General features: G+C 51.9%; 1 protein-coding gene across 1 annotated transcript; it reads left to right on the top strand.

Moving 5' to 3' along the window:
- The first annotated feature begins 4625 nt into the window (after nucleotides 1-4625).
- On the top strand, nucleotides 4626-11084 carry LOC133344744 (anterior gradient protein 3-like). Its single transcript, XM_061554862.1, has 8 exons — nucleotides 4626-4776; nucleotides 5538-5745; nucleotides 6367-6430; nucleotides 6935-6987; nucleotides 8116-8192; nucleotides 8788-8851; nucleotides 9544-9627; nucleotides 10384-11084. Exons 2-8 carry the CDS (start codon nucleotides 5550-5552, stop codon nucleotides 10431-10433), a joined length of 588 nt encoding a protein of 195 aa, XP_061410846.1. The 5' UTR covers nucleotides 4626-4776; nucleotides 5538-5549; the 3' UTR covers nucleotides 10434-11084.
- Nucleotides 11085-19580: the final 8496 nt, after the last annotated feature.

The raw sequence follows: 19580 nt of genomic DNA, 5'->3' as shown, positions 1-19580 counted from the left end.
AGGCGGGGGCGGTGGAAGAGGCCCGAAGCGCCGCACCCCACACGTTGTTCTCCCCCCACCTCCCTCCCTCCGGCTACGGGGGGAGGGAGGGGGCCAAGGAATGCGTCTCGTTTACCCAGAAATCACAGTACGGGCTTATCGCTTCTGCCGAAGTACACGTCAGCCTTACTCTGAAATCAGTGCGTGCGACGGGCGAGGCTGCAGGAGAAATGTATTGACCTCGCGGCTCGCAAAGCGCAGACAACCTGAGACGTGGGGAGAGAGGGGGGGGGCTTACCTCACCCCCCACCGCCCCCCACATTCCGCCAGATTGCCCCGACCAGGATATGGGGATAAGCCGGGGTCGGCGCGACGTGCTGGTGTAGCTGTAGGGAGACGTGTCCTCGCACAGGCACAGGCGAAACACCTGTGCCGCCACTACCCACGTGGGTTGCCACAGCACAAGGCAACGTAGCGCGGACACTAGCATGGTATAGTGACTCAGCAGAGCGCGTGCACTAGCATGGTATAGAGACCCAGCAGAGCACGTGCACTAGCATGGTATAGAGACCCAGCAGAGCGCGTGCACTAGCATGGTATAGAGACCCAGCAGAGCGCGTGCACTAGCATGGTATAGAGACCCAGCAGAGCGCGTGCACTAGCATGGTATAGAGACTCAGCAGAGCGCGTGCACTAGCATGGTATAGTGACCCAGCAGAGCGCGTGCACTAGCATGGTATAGAGACCCAGCAGAGCACGTGCGCTAGCATGGTATAGAGACTCAGCAGAGCGCGTGCACTAGCATGGTATAGAGACCCAGCAGAGCGCGTGCACTAGCATGGTATAGAGACCCAGCAGAGCGCGTGCACTAGCATGGTATAGAGACCCAGCAGAGCGCGTGCACTAGCATGGTATAGTGACCCAGCAGAGCGCGTGCACTAGCATGGTATAGAGACCCAGCAGAGCACGTGCGCTAGCATGGTATAGAGACTCAGCAGAGCGCGTGCACTAGCATGGTATAGAGACCCAGCAGAGCGCGTGCACTAGCATGGTATAGAGACCCAGCAGAGCGCGTGCACTAGCATGGTATAGAGACCCAGCAGAGCGCGTGCACTAGCATGGTATAGTGACCCAGCAGAGCGCGTGCACTAGCATGGCATAGAGACCCAGCAGAGCGCGTGCACTAGCATGGTATAGAGACCCAGCAGAGCGCGTGCACTAGCATGGTATAGAGACTCAGCAGAGCGCGTGCACTAGCATGGTATAGTGACTCAGCAGAGCGCGTGCACTAGCATGGCATAGAGACCCAGCAGAGCGCGTGCACTAGCATGGTATAGTGACCCAGCAGAGCGCGTGCACTAGCATGGTATAGAGACTCAGCAGAGCGCGTGCACTAGCATGGTATAGTGACCCAGCAGAGCGCGTGCACTAGCATGGTATAGAGACCCAGCAGAGCGCGTGCACTAGCATGGCATAGAGACCCAGCAGAGCGCGTGCACTAGCATGGTATAGTGACCCAGCAGAGCGCGTGCACTAGCATGGCATAGTAGCCAGGACATTATTACTGATAGAATATATTCCTGGGCCCCTTTAATCTCACGGAACGGGAGCGGAGCGGCTGAAAATATATCCTGAGAGTAGCCCAGCACATCTTAAACATTATCATATCATAATAATTTATCACATTCTATGAATAATTGTAGGATGTAACCCCAAACATAGCCTGCCTCTACATCCTCTATCATTAAATTTTGATTTAAAGCTTTCGTGGCTGCAGGGATTCATCTTCTTGGTTCTTTCGGTAAAGTCACGTAGAAGGGAAATAATAAAATATGAATGAACCAAGTTTGGTGGTGTTCATTCAGACGCTGTCTTTCCGACAGCCCTGTTCTTCACCTGAGGACGGCTGCTTGCGTTGTGGCCGAAACGTCGTGAGAATTGTATTTTATTATGTTTAATTTTAATTATTTTATTCTTTCCCTTCTACGTGACTTTACCGAAAGAACCAAGAAGATGAATCCTCTATCATTGTTACGACCCCTTCCCACTCACTCATGTTTGTGTTCGGTCTCTTGGCCTCGTCCTTCCACAACCTCCCCTGTCGACCTCTCACCGCTGCCTGTGAACGCGCGCCCGATCCACGTGTTTGTCCTGATGATGAGACGCGTCTCCTCCTGAACCTTTCCCTGCCACCGCCCCATCACACACACCGCAACACATGGTGGAAGGAGTTGTGCAGCTATACAGAGCCCTCATTGGAGCCACAGGGCTACAGAAGAAGCACATGCCGTAGCATGCTGTACACCACAGCATATACAGAGCACCACAATAGTACGTATAGCGAAGGATCGACGTAAACAGTAGCGTGTGTACCCCACAGCATGCACATGTGTACGTGTGCAGCTTTCTAGTCAATCCACTGCTGCATGAGGAGCGCTTCCACGCGCCCTCCTGGAGCACCCGCGCTGTTCAGTTCGCGGATTGGTAAAGGCAGGGAGCATCCACGAGGCGCCATAGAAGTGTATACCAACAATGGATGTTGCTGCATTGCCCCCCGCAGTCTGCCACGTAGACCTGCTGCTCTCCCTATAATCGTGCCAACGTTGCGCCAACGTTGAACACAACGTTCCACGTTTACTGGGCGATGACGACCTGGGTGTGAGTTGGTGGTAAAAGCGACGGGGCGAGGCGACTTCACCGGTTTTTCCGGCTGCGCCGTGTTGCCCCTCGGCTGTGTTTTCGCGCTGTGCCCGACGTCTCGCTGCAGCACGTGGTGCGAAACGTCGGACATCACGCCGCGAGAAAAACAACGAAACCACACGGGCAGAATCTGTCGGGCTGCACGGCTAGAGTGGGCGAGATGCTCGTCTTTGCGCGTGCGTATGACCTTAATAGATGCTCGCTAACAATCTGCAAAGTGGGTCATTGTGAGTGCGAGTGAGATGTGTAACTTGTCAATGGAAATGTCAAAAATGCGCTTCGAGGCGAAATCCGCGGGCACGCGAGAGAGGGGGGGGGGGGAGAGGGGGGGAGAGAGAGAGGGGGGGGAGAGAGAGGGGGGAGGGAGGGCGAGAGAAAGAGAGGGGGGGAGAGAGAGGGGGGGAGAGAGAGGGGGGAGAGAGAGGGGGGAGAGAGGGGGGGAGAGGGGGGGGAGAGAGAGAGGGGGGAGAGAGAGAGGGGGGGAGAGAGAGAGGGGGGGGGGAGAGAGAGAGAGGGGGGGAGAGAGAGAGGGGGGGGAGAGAGAGGGGGGGGGGAGGAGAGAGAGAGGGGGGGGGGGGAGAGAGAGGGGGGGAGAGGGGGGGGAGAGAAAACTCCGTGGAGTGTCGACCCTGTCCGTGGCGCACCGCGAGACCAATCCCACAGGGACACATCACGTTTAGCGCCGCGCCTCGGTGTCACCTGGCCGCGGCAAGCCAATCGCGCAGCGACGAATCATCTTGAGCGGCGGCGGCGGTGGGGGGCGATGGGGGGCGGTGGTCATGGCGGGGGGAGGTTGGCGGTGACCCGCAGGCGAAGTTCAAACACCACCTCGCTCGCGTCTTACCTGAGCGGCTCCGCGCTGCGCGGGTACGAGAGACGACGTCGATGGTCGTAGTGGTGGTGGTGATGGTGGTGAATGACGAGAGGGGCACACTGGTAGGCGCGGGGGTGGGGGGGGCACGCACAAGGCGCGCGTTGCTCTGATGCGTCTGAGCAATGAATCACAAACGATCACGTGGAAAGGAAATTAAGCAATTAGAGTAGAGCCCAGATTCCAACGGTGTCTTCTCTACCAGTGATAAAATCACGACGCGCCCGTGGCGCGCAAGGGACGTGGTGGAATTGTTTAGACAATCCAGAGGTGGTTCGCGCTCCGCACTCTGAATCTGGCCCGGCTGAGTTCGATTCCCGACGAGGGTTAACACAAACCACTGATGGCGAGAAAAATATACACCGCCTCCTGTCCCCTCACACCGACTTCACCAACCCGCACTCACCACAGTGGTGGAAGTATGGTCAAACACGAGGGCCTCATCCAGCAGTCGATTAACAAGGGGTTGTAAACTACGATGATGGAAAATAAAGCGTCAAAAGCACAAATACCAATGCCCCCCACCCCGCCCGTACACACCCCTTGATTGCCAAATGTGACAGGAATCTCACCAACAACAGAGATCTCAACAACAACAGCGATCTCACCAATAACAGGGATCTCAATGACAGCCATCAGTGGCGCTCCCACAAAATAAATACCTCGGGGTCGAAAAATATTCTCCCACCAAGAGTAATGACTGACCACGGTCCTTTTGTAAATCCAAGAATTCGTTATGATGACACAACACGGATGAAGGGGGGCAGTGGGGGGCGAGGAGGGGGGGGGACCTCCCCCTTTTCTTCATTGCTCCCCCTGGGTTCGCCTCTGCCAGCAATCACGGTGGCCGTTCGAAGTCAACAAACGCAGCCCCCACCAGTGCACGTGCACAGGCGCCCCTGGCCCAGAGAGTACAAACACTCGGTGATTAGATTCTTGACAGCTTTCCCAGGCTCCGTATCCCAAGACATCGCCTCCCTACCCCCTCCACCAACCCCGATGGCACCCCTCCTCCCCCTACCCCCCACAGTCCCCCTCGCCCACGCCCTCATTTACCTGCCGTCATGCTTCGCTGGGGCTACGTCACCGTTCCCCAGGTGACTGCAGGTGCGTCCGGGTCGAGAGGGCCTTAAATACGGCGGCGACAGGGGCACAAGGCTGCGGATCACCTGGTGCAATCCGACCTCCCATCGTCTCCACCTCACCTGCAGGCTCTCCCAGACCAGGTGAGCGCAGGGACAGCCACGGCTCCGCTCGAGGTTTAGAAGTTGGACTGGTTTTAACATCGACGTGGGTACTTCACGCGCCGAAGCTGTAAAGATTTCGCCTCGTGTAGGCCACGCAGACTGGCGTGGCGATCGCTGTCAGCAAGCACCTGCTTGGGGGTTTTGTTTAAGTGTTGCACGGCGCACGAGAGGGGGTGTTGTGGCTAGAATCACACTCGGCCGCCTTTGTCTCTCCAGTGCTGATGTTGTGCACAGGGGAGCGGGCACTCGTCTAAGGCTGAGTCAGTATACCCAGTGGAGGTTCAGATACAGGACAGGTTCAGATACAGCGTATCACTTCGCCACTGATGTTAGCCGTTGTCGGGAATTGAACTCAAGTTGTCGTGTCAGTAGCACAGTGCGCTAACCAATGCTCATCCTCTCCCAGTGCGCCAAAACAAAGACAAAGACCCCCCGTATAGCCTTAACAGACTGTAGGGGCAAGTGCTGTTAGCGAGCACCTATGTGCGCCACACACACACTCAGGCACGCATACACACTCACACAAACTCGCACTCGCACACAAAGACAAAGATCACCCGGATAACCAACACAACCGGTTGGGGGCAAGTGCTGTACACGAGTACATATTTTAAGGGAGGCATTGCGAACGATGAGGTTGATTGCCAGCAACCACGCCGGGCCGCCTTTGTCTCCCCGCCGCTGATGTTTTCATAGACTCCGAGACAAAGTCCATGACCCGCGTGTCTCGTGTCCCGCAGACAAACGCCGCGATGATGAAGACCGCGACCACCCTGCTCCTGGCGCTGTGCGTCGGCCTGGCTCTGGCCGCATCGGCGAAGGAAGCGAAGCCCGGCCCGGCCTCCAAGGCGGCGGGGGGCGCCCCTGGGGAGAAGGCGGCGGGGGGCGCAGCTGATAAGGCGACGACGGCGCCCCCCAAGAGGAAGGGACCCCAGACCCTCTCGAGGGGTGAGTTATTATTCGTGCTGCACCTCGTTCTTCGCGCACTATTGAAGTGGCAGCACTGCAGGAGGCCAACGGAAAGACGATTTGAGGTTCATTGAGTTTTGAAAAACTCGTCTCGAGAGAGGTCCCGGGATACAACGAGCCATCAGATTTGCTCGTCAGTTGTGTTTTACTGGACATCTATTGAAAAGAAGCTTCATAGCTCATCGGATTCCTCCAGGCTAAATAAAGATGCTGGTTTAATATGAGTCTGCGGTGAGTGCCATGCACCGCCATGTGGATTTGTGGAGCGTTTCAGACGCTGCGCAGCAGAGGCAGCGGTCGAATTAATTTAACAGAGATATAGAGAGGTCCAGTCAGTCAGTCGTAGACAGACGATCACGGGGAACGTCTTGAACTTGGGCTTGAACAGGAGCAGGGATCCGACAGCACAGATTCCGCCCTGCGATTAGCGACCACGGAGTTCGAGGTTCACGTTCCAATCGGAGCGGTGCCCGGTGCGATGACGAGTCGCCCGAGACTATCCCGGGTGGAGAGTTCGTGCGATCAAGTGGCTGTGTCTCTCTGACCCCCACCACCACCCCTCCCCTCCCTCGTCACGCTGACCCCCCTCCCGCCCCCCAGGTTGGGGAGATGACATCACATGGGTCCAGACTTACGAGGAGGGGCTGGCCAAGTCCAGAAACACGTGAGTAGAGTGACACGCACACACACACACAGACGCACATACACACACATACAGACGCACATACACACACATACAGGCGCACACACACACACAGACGCACATACACACAATACATACTCACTGAAACGCAAGCATACATACATACACACGTAATCACGTACAGACATGCATGCAGATATATACATATACACACAAGTACTCACACATGCACACACATACACACCGATACATGCGTAGATACATACACACAGATACCTACACATACATATTCTCACATCTGTACATGCACAAAGACAAAGACCCCCCCCCCCCGCGTATAGCCTTAACAAACTGTTCATAGACACAGACACGAACACACGTAGATACGTATACAGAGATATACACACCGACACACTTACCTACACATGCAAAGACAAATGTAAAAATCTCCGCATAGACTCCGGGTACAAGCGCTGTTAGCGAGCACCGATTAAGGCATCCACGTTGTGCGTGTGCGTGTCACAGACGGAAGCCGCTGATGGTGATCCACCACCTGGAGGACTGCCCCTACAGCAACAGTGAGTGCCGCGCTGCCGACACGCAGTTAGAGTCAGGGTTCGGGTCCGGACCAGGGTCCAATTCAATCAAAGCAATTGTTACCCGCGCGATTCGCGTGGAAGCGGATGGCGACTACTGTGTATTGCCACCATCGTCATCAGCCATTGTGTGTCCACTGCTGGATGAAGGCCCCTCCTCTTCCCACGTAATGTCAACTGGCTAGACGGAATTGTTCTTTAATTGCCCGTCCGCGTGTTTGCTCATCGGTCAATAACTCTGCCTTGCAAGTATTAACGTGTTTAATTTAGCTTTAAAGGCCACAGTGGTATTGACCAATGTGGTGAGTTTCCATTGGGCTCTCATCCGCTTTTAACCACCCTATAGGCATCTCTAACGGTGTAAGTACATGTGCATGTGTACCTGTACGCGTGTGCGTGTATGTACGTGTCTGTGTGTTTACGTATGGGGATAGGTAGTATTCTTGGGTTTTTTCGGTAAAGTCACGTAGGTAAAACATCAAAATTAATAAAAATAAAATAAAATAAAGATCACGACGTTTCGGAGGCAACACAAGTCTCCGTCATCAGGTGGGACCGTCACAGCCAGATTAGCTGCATCAAGTGAGGCAATGATTCAAGATGTAATCCCTTAAAAGCGAGTTGGGGGGGGGGGGAGGAGAGGGGGGGGGGAGCTCATCAGAATGTGGTAGCCAATAAATGGAACGTATGGATAGGTAGTGTAGCGGTTAACGCGCTGCGCGACGAACCTGGCGACCCGAGTTTGATTCCCTCTCACGGCCAACAGTGACAATTATCTGAACCGGTCCTGGACCTCTCCGAGGTCGACTCAGCCTTAAATGAGTACCTGGTGCGGTGCGTAAGCTATCGCCACTGGGCAGCCAAAGGCGACTGAGCGTGGTGCTGGTCACCCACCCCCTCGTGTGCCGTTCTGGCCTTCATAGATGCTCAGCACTTGCCTCAACAGTCTGTTGAAGCTATACGGGGGATCTTTGTCTTTGTGTACGTGTGTGTGTGTGTACCCCGGGCTGCTGCCCCTGGCGATTGTGGGCGCCTCCCATCGACTCTCCGCACAGATAACCGAGTCGCGACTTCAAGTTAAAAGTCCCCACCCCCGTTTCACTGCCGCAGGCCTCAAGAAAGTCTTCGTGGAGTCCAAGGACATCCAGCGGATGGCCCAGGAAGACTTCATTATGCTGAACCTCCTGGTGAGACGCGACAACGTGAAGGACACACGCAACTTCTAACGTTCATGAACTCGTTCGCTCATTCATTAAATTACTCATTAATTGAGTCAATCAAACATTCACTCATTGATGAATTCGGTCGGTGACTAATTGATCCGTTTACTTAATCAATCGTTGTATTGATTTGAAGCTTCCATGACTGCAGGAATCCATACTCTTTGGTTCTTTCGGTAAAGTCACGTCGGTATAAAATAAAATGAATCACGACGTTCCCACCTGATGATGGACGCTTGTGTTGCGCCCGAAACGTCGTAATTAATTTTGTTTATACCTACGTGACTTTACCGAAAGAACCAAAGAGTATAATCGTTGTATTGTTCATTTGCGCACACGTACACTAATTCATGCGTTCACTCATTAACCAATGCATTCATGCATTCACTCAATCGAGCAACGATTCGTTCATTCAAAACGCGCTCCGTCATCCACTTTGGCCCAACGTGTATTTCGAAACGGACAGCCGCTGTCGATCGCCGTTTCCCTCGACCGCCCTTCCGCTCGCACTCGGCGTGTGCTTGACGAAAGCGTTGCTGCTGCTACTGCCTTGCTCCCTCAGCACGAGACCACAGACAAACACCTCGCCCCAGACGGCCACTACGTGCCCAGGATCATCTTTGTTGGTGAGTTTCCACCTGCTCTCACCTGCCCTCGCCTGCTCTCACCTGCCCTCGCCTACCGCTTTCCTCCACACAACTCCACCCGCCCCAACTGCCTCTCACCTTTTGTTACCTGACCCCCCCCACCACCACCTTCAATCACCTGCTCATACCTGCTTCCACCTGATTCCACCTAACCCCACCTGCAAAACCCCTTCATCTGAAACCCCCACTTTCTCCCACCCCTCCTCGCGTGATCCGACCTTTCTCCACCTCACTCGCTTTCTCCACCCCCACCGCACCCGCCTGTGTGCGCGTGTCTGTCTATACGTGTGTGACTGTCTATAGGTTTTGTCTATGTGCGTCTTTGTGCTTGTCTACGTGTGCGCGCGTGCTTGTGCGTCTGTGTACGGGTGTTGGTGCGGGATGGTTGGGGGGGCGGGGGCGAGCGGTGGCGCAGTGGTTGGCGCAGAGGTTTGCCAGCGGCCTGGGGTTGGATCCCGTGAGATGAGAAGCTTCCCCCTTGGTTAGCTCGGCTCTAAACGAGCGCATGTGTCGCTGGGTAAAAACATCAGAGCTGGGCAGACAAAGGCAGCCGGGCGTGACGCTGGGCCACCCGGCGCTCTGCAGCCTCGTGCGCGCCACCCAGGACTTTTTGACATAAAGCTCGCAGACAGCGCCGCTTGCTCAGCGTGGGATCTTGTTTCGTCTTGCAGATCCATCTCTCACGGTGCGTGCGGACATCACGGGCAAGTACAGCAACCGCCTGTACGCCTACGAGCCCATTGACGTCGAGCTCCGTGAGTACCCATCGAGTTCCTTCACACACCCTCCCCCCCTCCCCCCCCTCCCCGTCCATCTCCTACTCTCCCCCGAGTCCCCACGTGGAACACGACTCGGCCATTAAACTCGGACGCCTTTAAACATCGCACGTGACTACTTGGTTGTGAAATGTTTTTATTTATTTGGAAGTTAATAATTCCTCGAACAGGAGGAGCCGTTGGAAATTTGATATTAATCTCAAGGGTTTGATCATCATCATGATGATCATGATGATAATCGTCTCAATCCTCATCATGATCTCCATCTGCCATGAGAAATTCGTCAGCTGGAAATTCTGTGGGAGCTGGCTCCGTCTCTCACTCGATGTTTGCCGGGGGGTGATGCTGCTCGTCTTGCTTCGAGGGATTATCGGCGGAAGGAGCTTCCACTAAGAGTACAAAACACGCCTGTCCAAAATTACTTGTCGATATTATTTAGACCGTAAATGTATGTAATCATACTAACAGATTTATTTAGAAAATGTATGACATTTAAGCGAGGTGGATGTCGCCTGGTGCCAAAACAATTCCCCCAACATCGTCGTTCAGGACTGTTTCTGCTATCACTGAGCACTGCTCGTAGCGATAGCTACTGCGCGTTTGAATGATCGAATCCACGCGTTATCTGATCCTCTGTACAAGACGTGTTGTTGTTGTTGCTATGATTCTTGTTATTGTTTCCGGTGTTATTTAAACCACACGTCCCGCCCCTGTGTCCTCCGACTCCGCTCGCAGTGGAAGAGAACATGAGGAAGGCACGTAAGATGCTCCACACGGAGCTGTGAGCGGAGGCCTCCATCTCGTCCCTCTCGTCGTGCCCCCCCGGGGGAACCGAGGCCCCCTCGTTCGACTCCCGGCCCCGGGGGGGGGGGGGGGGTCAGCGTCCCTCCTCGCTGAGGGTCGTTTCCCCTGATCGGGGTCTGATCCCTCGCGACTTCAAGAGCCATGAACCTTGGGCCTTCGACCTTAATCCGTGACCTGTTTTTTTATTTCCTTTTTTAAAACGCGCGGTGGTTCCTCCTCCACCCGTGCACCCCCCCCCCCCCCACAACCCCCCACTGGATCCGTTTTCGGATCGTACCGCGTGTTGTACGGCATGCTGTCGGCCGACGTTTCGCTCCACGTGCCGGGGAGCTTCTTTTAAAGCTTCTCACAGACGTGTGGGGCGAGTGCCGTCCCAGCCACGCGTGCGCGTCAACTCCGAACACGCGGCGCAGCGTAGAGCCGCGACAAACCTAAGTAGTGCCCCCCCCCACCCACTTCTCTATCTCTGTCTCTCTCTCTTAAACCTTGGTGAACATGAAGGGTGATTGGGCGCGACTCCTGTGCAGTTTACACTCAACACGTTGAGCTGAGAGTGAGAGTGTTTAGCGAGTGTCGTCACGTGTAAAGTAGTGGGAAACTTTCTGTAAAATAAAGCGAACGCGTTCAACGCCTGCTGCTGCACGTGTCATGGTGTTCATCATCCGCACTCACATCCATACAACATACAAAGAACCCCCGTATAGCCTGTAACAGGCTGTTGGAGCAAGTGGTGGTGTTAGCGAGCACCTATGAAGACCGACACGGCACGCGAGCGGATGGGTGGCCAGCACCACGCCCGGCCGCCTTTGTCTCCCTGGTGGTGATGTTTACACACTGCATTGTGTGCTCATTTGAGGCTAAGTCGACCTAGCAGGGAGGCCCAGGACCGGTTGAGATGATCGTAACTGGTGTTGGCCGTGAGCGCTACCCTACCGCTCCCCACACTCACACCCACTCACCCACATCAACACGTGCACAGTTACGCTCATCCACTGCTGGGACAGGGCATACACACAGTGGACGGTTCTTTGACCATACTTCACCGCACTGGTCACGGTTGCGTGGCGGTGCACATCGATTCAAACTCACTACCCCCCCCCCCCCTGCCGCCCCCCCCCCCCCCAAACAAAGCACAAACTGCTGTTCTCTTGAAGCTCCACACATGGGCTTATTACGTGTCCCAGGGGCTGTGCCGTGCGAATTTGAAGTTTTCTTCTTCAGAAAATCAAATCCTTTCAAGTGACTTGGTAGGAGCGGCCCCAGTGGCGTCATTGCCGTGACTGGTTGACATTTGTTAAAATGTTCCCAACATCGGCAGCAGCTATTTTCTGTCCACTGCTGGATGAAGGCCTGTCGACATCTCTCTCTCGTCTCTCATGGCCCTGCGAGACACCAATGCACGTGCAGCACACGAGCCGAAGTCATCGCTTCCATCTCCCACGGAGGGCGTCATCTCGCGCGTGCTCCGTCCTTGGGCTGCCGCTCCGTCCGTAGTCTCGCCCGTCGTCCCTTTCGAGTGATATCTTCTGCCCAAGCCCACTCGCCTTTCCTTGACAGTCTACGTGGTGCGTCCGGGCGTGGTATTTAACAATGCGTTGATTACAATCGATAATAAATTGGTTAGGCTCACGACACATGGAACCAATCGTGTAAGAAATCAATACATCGTGATCTATTATTTTTTCTACTTACGTGACTTTGCCAAAAGAAGCAAAGAGTATGGATTCCTGCAGTCACGAAAGCTTCAAATCAAGATTAAGAAATCAATGTACAACGTGAACATAACATTGGGTGATCACCCCCCCCCCCCCCCCGCAGCTACAAGAGCCGTTATGTTCACCGAAGTGTAAACAGCATCAATTATTATCACAAGTAGTGTGTGTGTGTGGTTAATGCAGACTTGGTTCCTTGCTAAAGGCCGCGATTTGGTGTCTCAACATCTTAACAACACATGTTGCTTTCCCAAAAAGGCTAAAACCTATTCTTATTATTTCAAACAACAATTATAATTATTGACCCTGACTTGAGACGATTCATCATCCCGTGACCTTGCGAATCCTCACTTCTCCTCGCCGTCAGTCATTTAGAGCGACCCACCACTCCCCCCCCCCCCTCGTCCATATACCTGTCAACCCGTACAGTTTACCTATATTCTTGAACAGGCAAGTTGAGTTTTCAGGTCCATACGGCGTGCAGCCGTTTCCATGCGGGCAATGTTTTGTCTATTTGTTTGTGTTTCTTCCTTTTGATGGGACTTTGTAGGACAAACGTTGAGATTTGTAAGGGCACGGGGTGACCAATAAGGTCTGAGTTGCTCTGTAATAGGGAGGGCACTGATAAGGGATTGACAGGTATGTGATGGTGAGTGTACTAGTGGTGAGTGTACTAGTGGTGAGTGTACTAGTGGTGAGTGTACTAGTGGTGAGTGTACTAGTGGTGAGTGTACTAGTGGTGAGTGTACTAGTGGTGAGTTGAGTGGTGAGTGTACTAGTGGTGATTGTAGTAGTGGTGAGTGTACTAGTGGTGAGTGTACTAGTGGTGAGTTGAGTGGTGAGTGTACTAGTGGTGAGTGTACTAGTGGTGAGTGTACTAGTGGTGAGTGTACTAGTGGTGAGTTGAGTGGTGAGTGTACTAGTGGTGAGTGTACTAGTGGTGAGTGTACTAGTGGTGAGTGTACTAGTGGTGAGTGTACTAGTGGTGAGTGTACTAGTGGTGAGTTGAGTGGTGAGTGTACTAGTGGTGAGTGTACTAGTGGTGAGTGTACTAGTGGTGAGTTGAGTGGTGAGTGTACTAGTGGTGATTGTAGTAGTGGTGAGTGTACTAGTGGTGAGTGTACTAGTGGTGAGTGTACTAGTGGTGAGTTGAGTGGTGAGTGTACTAGTGGTGATTGTAGTAGTGGTGAGTGTACTAGTGGTGAGTGTACTAGTGGTGAGTGTAGTGGTGGTGAGTGTACTAGTAGCGATTGTAGTAGTGGTGAGTGTACTAGTGGTGAGTGTACTAGTGGTGAGTGTAGTGGTGAGTGTACTAGTGGTGAGTGTAGTGGCTAGTGTAGTAGTGGTGAGTGTACTAGTGCTGAGTGTACTAGTGGTGAGTGTAGTGGTGAGTGTACTAGTGGTGAGTGTAGAGGTGAGTGTACTAGTGGTGAATATAGTGGTGACTGTACTCGTGGTGAGTTGAGTGGTGAGTGTAGTGGTGAGTATACTAATGGTGAGTGTAGTGGTGAGTGTACTAGTGGTGAGTTGAGTGGTGAGTGTAGTGGTGAGTGTAGTGGTGAGTGTACTAGTGGTGAGTGTACTAGTGGTGAGTGTACTAGTGGTGAGTGTAGTGGTGGTGAGTGTACTAGTGGTGAGTGTACTAGTGGTGAGTGTAGTGGTGAGTGTACTAGTGGTGAGTGTACTAGTGGTGAGTTGAGTGGTAAGTGCACTCGTGATGAGTGTAGTGGTGAGTGTACTAGTGGTGAGTGTACTAGTGGTGAGTGTACTAGTGGTGAGTTGAGTGGTGAGTGTACTAGTGGTGAGTGTACTAGTGATGAGTGTACTAGTGGTGAGTGTACTAGTGGTGAGTGTACTAGTGGTGAGTGTAATAGTGGTGATTGTCTATTTGTCTTTGTTTCCCTCTTGTGATGGGACTTTGTAGGATGAACTTTGAGATTGAAAAGGGGCACGGGGTGACCAGTAGGGTCTGAATTGGTCTGTAATAAGGCAGGGAGGGGGGCTCTGATAGGGGGGTTGACGGCTACGCGTCCATCCCGCCCTAAAGAAAGTCTCTGCAAATGGCTCTTTGGTAATTATCACTGCCTCGGCTGGAAGCCGCCACCCGCGACGTCCACACATTATAAATTGAGGTGATCTAAGAGGCAAAACGCCCAACCAAACACCCGATATTTATGCGAATGTTTGTGTGTGCGCGCGCATATATTTGTGTGTGGGGAGTGGTGGCGCAGTGGTTAGCGCACTGCGATATTAACCCGGCGAATATCGATCCGAAACCTCGCCTAGGTCGACTCAGCATCAAAACGAGTACCTGGGGCGGTGTGTAAACGCCGTCACTGGGGAGACAAAGTCGGCCGGGCGTAGTTGCTGGCTTGCCGGCGATTTTGCTTTGTTAAAATGTGGGGGGTCCTGGGCCTCGCCTAGGTCAACTCAGTCGTAAACGAGCCGCATTACTTGTTGCGCTGTGCCAGCTGAAGTTAAAATATATAGACACCACGTTCTACTTAAATAAATAGATTTTTTAATAAATGTTTTCTCCTACAACATCAGAATGCAACGCCACATTAAATACGCACTACAATGACAATAGTTTAAAGCGATTTGAAGCATGTTTTATATTTTTGGGGTGGGGGGCAGAGCTTTTTGACGTCATATTTGAGGGGGGGGTCTGACTTTTCGTGACGCCGTGTGACGATGGAGGGGGGGGGGGGATCAAAAATCGTCCAAAATCGCGTGACGTCATTTATGGACGGCCCCTAAAGCGTGGATACGCTCACCGCCTCCCAAGACGTCTTCTGCTCGGCGTGGAAGGAGTAGGCCAAACACGCACTCCAGAGCGCCCCCCTTCTGACAGCAGGGGTTGCGAGCCACCAAAACCAAAGCTCTCGCCAGGGGGAAGGGGGCTGCGCATTTAAATGTTTTATTTTTAAAAGCGAGAATATTTCCACCCATCACTCGAATTTGGCTGCGGATCGGGGGAGGGGGGGCTTCTGAGTGTGGTTGGGGAGGGGGAATTGAACCTTGGAACCTCTCCGGGTGATAACGATCAGAGAGAGAGAGCCACGCAATCTCGACGAGACGCACCTGGGCGACTACGGATCTCGCTCGGCCACTAAATCCTCCTATCGGGCCTTCGGTTGGGTTGGGGGGTTTATGGAGGGGGGTGGAATGGGGCCGAGCGGGGAACGCCACCCAGCCACGCGTGGCTGGTGGTCAGCCGGCAACGTAACCTACACCGGGGGGTTTCTTCACGAGTTGATCGCCAGCCAATGTTGCTTGGTCGGTCACTCCCTATTTGATTCACGAATGTAGCTGTGTTTTGTGTGTGTTTTGTGTGTTTTTAATCCACGTGATGTATGTAGATTGCATGTAGATTGTGTACAGTGTGTTTCCCCAAATAGTTATTTTTCCCCGAAAGTTATTTTTCCCCAATTACGTTCCGTAAATAATTATCAAATAGAGCAAGTCAAGATCTATAAGTATATTGGGGTCATCCTTGATTCAAAAATGAATTTTGAAGAACACATTGATTATATTGGTAAAAAGACAAGAATAAAAATTGGTTTTCTGTATCGACACAAGCACTGCTTCCCCCCTATGTTCGGTTTGGAATTGATAAAAGCTACCATACTGCCTCTACTTGATTACTGTGACATCGTGTGTAAATCAGCCCCCAGTACGGTACTGAAGAAGCTTGACTCAATTTATCACTCGACCTTAAGATTTGCATTGAACTGCCCATATAGGACTCACCACTGTGATCTCTACATTGGGTCAAACTTAACATCTCTTAATGTTCGACGGCTTGTGCATCAGATCTTATTTATTCACGATGTACTTACAAAAACATCCGCACACTACCTGCTGGATCTCCTCTCTGTTTCGAAGAACAAATGTGACCTAAGGTCTTCGCTCATTTACCAGCTTCACATTCCTTATTGCCGTACAAATACTGAAGGGCCTTTGCTATTGATGCCCCCAGGGTCTGGAATGCTATTGCCAATAGACTGCAACTTTAATCACTACCTGTGAGATCTTCACTCAACTGCTCTAGAGGAGTTGTACACCCCTAGATGCAACTGCAATTCAGTGGCCTAAAATACAATGTTTCGCTCCGGATGACCGCTGCAAAGTATGATCTGTGTTTTGATTTAGTGTGCTGATCTTAAGGGTGCATTGCAACATTTTGATACTCCCACTGATGCTCCTGCTGTTGTGGAGTGACTCATGCAGCCAGCTATGGCTACAGGGTTTGGTGGTACATGCTTGTTTATGTCGTTGATTGTGAAATTTCGGTCACAGTTCCTATGATCACTGTTACATTGCTTTTATGGCTTAATTTTGATTTCGAAAAGTTTTTTGATTTGGCCATGTTTGTTTGTTGTAGTACGGAGTTAAACGGATGGCTTTAATCTAAGTTGTCTTGTTGTTGTTGTTTGACTTGCATCCCACTGGGATTTTTGCACAGAGAGTTGGTGTAATGGTGGTTTTTCTGGAAGATTTTGCTGTTTTAACCTGGATTTTTCTGTTTGCGCATAGTCACAGTCACTTTAAGATGTTTTCTTGTTCATGTTTTTGTTTTTTGTTTGTTGCGGTTGCACCCGATTCAAGAGCCAAATGGCTCACAGGGCTATACCTAATAAATGAAACTGAAAACTGAAATTGTATACAGTAGATGGTGTGCAGTCGGTTGTGTACAGTGCCATTGCAGTGGTGTGTACAGTAGTGGTTGTACAGTGGGTTGTGTACAGTAGACCGTGTACAGTAGATGCGTACAGTGGGTCGTGTACAGTATATGCGTACAGTGGGTCGTGTACAGTATAGTGTGTACAGTAAGTGTACAGGGGCACAACTCTGGTTGGGGCTGTGAGGCAGCGTTCTGCGACGTGCAGGGACCCAGTCGGTCCACAAGGGGCCCCGAATCAACATACACAGAGTAACGACATGTGAAGAATGTTCATTCAGAAAAATATCTATCTATATATATAAAATCGCGAATCTGTCTGTCTGTGTGTGTGTCTGTGTGTCGCCGGACCATACGCAGTTTCATTAGACGGCGGTTGCCCCTGGCAACGGGTAGCGACGCCTTCGCCGCGGGGTGGACGCCATTTTTAATTCCCGTTAAAAATAGGCGCACGCATTAACACGCGACTCTGAGGTAAATTCATCAAAGTTTCACGTCCTCTTCACTCCCCCCCCCCCCCACCACAATGTGTGCAATTACTATTATAGGGTCGGTAGATTATAAAATTATAGCGATTAGACAGTATTATTGTAGCGCGGGGGGGGGGGGGGGGAACGGCACCCGTACCCAGCCTCAGCCGGGTGGGCAATTTAGGCGAGGCCGAAGGCTCTGCATGGTGCTAGGCCTCGACACCCACCACGCGACTCTGAGGTAAATTCATCAAAGTTTCACGTCCTCTAGAGAGTGGTGAGGGAGGGAGAGTGGTGAGGGAGGGAGAGTGGTGAGGGAGGGAGAGTGGTGAGGGAGGGAGAGTGGTGAGGGAGGGAGAGTGGTGAGGGAGGGAGAGTGCTGAGGGAGGGAGAGTGCTGAGGGAGGGAGAGTGGTGAGGGAGGGAGAGTGGTGAGGGAGGGAGAGTGGTGAGGGAGGGAGAGTGGTGAGGGAGGGAGAGTGGTGAGGGAGGGAGAGTGGTGAGGGAGGGACTCAGCCTCAAAACGAGTAACTGGTGTGGCATATTAACATCGCCACTGGGGAGACAAAGGCGGCCGGGCGTGGTGGATCCAAGTCCCGGGCGAAGCCGGGTAGTACAGCTAGTAGATACATAAAACATTAGCTGCGGTCTACCATGGTCCAAGCCCCCCCCCCCCCATCAAGCCACCTGGCTATGATAGCAATAGAAGCAGCAGCAGAGCAAATCCTAGGGGGACCGTCCATAAATTACGTCACGCACCTGGGGGGGGGGGGGGTCAGACATTTATGACGATGGGTGACGAGGGGGGGGGGGGTTTGAGAAATGTGACGTCACATCAAAATGATCAACTTTAAATAAATATAGACAACTCGTTCTACTTAATGAAATAGACTTTTTAATAAATGTTTTCTCCTACAACATCAGAGTGCAGCGCCACATTAAATACGCACTGCAATGACAATAGTTTAAAGCGATTTGAAGCATGTTTTTGTGGGGGGCAGGTGCAGAGCTTTGTGATGTCATATTTGAGGGGGGGGTCTGACTTTTTGTGACGCCGTGTGACGATTGGGGGGGGGGGGGGGGTCAAAAATCGTCCAAAATCGCGTGACGTCATTTATGGACGGCCCCTAGACCGATGGTGCCCGGCATGAAAGCAAGAACGCCCGATAACTTCATTGTGACTTGTGCCTTTACGTTTCATTAATACTGTCACTGGGAGACTGTCTTCCTCTAAACCCAATACGCGGGGCAACTGACACAACACTATATATCCTAACATTGTTTATGGGGTTAAACATATCATTGGTAGCTATTTCAGTGAAAGTGAGTCGGGAGAAATTAGGGGGGCCCACAGTCGGATCTTGCAGAGCTCCCCCAGTGTAAATAGGTATCTGCACCCCTGAGTTGATAGGACGTGTGATCTGCAGTGGTGAGACTGACTAGAGTGGTGTTAATTAACTATATAGTTTCGTGGTAAATATGTTTACAGCGCACCTGTCAACCCCTTGTCGGTGCCTACCTTTTTATTATTTCACGCTTTTATTTAACTCAGTCTGTTGTTCAAATCTTGTCACTCAATTTTAACCCACTTCCCAATGTGGTATCGACTGCAAACTTGGTATACATGTGTCATACTGATGACAATACTATATTCTATCATAAAAAATAAAAATAAACGTTTATTTTAAAACATTACTTTTATTTGTTATGTTTCGGCTTGGCTCTAATTGTCCACGCTCAACTAACGTTGGCTGTAAATCACCACGTGCCCCCTTACATTATGGCAAGCTTCGGGGCCACTTCCTGGAGTCGTGCAGTTCTTCCATTACTAGTACGGTACATTTCATTAAAGCGTGTTTAAAAAAAGTGTTTTCAAATGTTACTTTTACGGACCAATTCAGATCTTATTGGTCAGCCCGCGCCCCTTATAAATGTCAACGTTCATCCTACAAAGTCCCATCACAAGCGAGAAACACAAACAAATAGACAAAACACATTTTTTTGCCCGTATCGAAACGGCTGTACGCCGTATGGACCTGACAACTTAATTTTTCTGTACAAGAATACGGGGTAAGCCGTATGGGTTGACAGATATGATGCAGGCTTCTGTGATGCTCGTCGAGATAGGCTAAGCTCGTGCGAATATAGATAATTAATCTATAGAGATCTGTTGGTTTTTTTAAAATAAAATGAGCAGTGCTGCAAATGTGGAAATAGATGGCGTGCCGGACCTTCATGATTTAAATGACCGAAAGCTCATCAT

This window comes from Lethenteron reissneri, chromosome 20 (assembly GCF_015708825.2).
Source record: "Lethenteron reissneri isolate LAM-NWPU_2019-01 chromosome 20, ASM1570882v1, whole genome shotgun sequence".
NCBI classification, from domain to species: Eukaryota; Metazoa; Chordata; class Hyperoartia; order Petromyzontiformes; family Petromyzontidae; genus Lethenteron; species Lethenteron reissneri.
The sequence above is the reverse complement of the archived record's forward strand: the minus strand, read 5'-3'. Positions and strand labels throughout refer to the sequence as shown.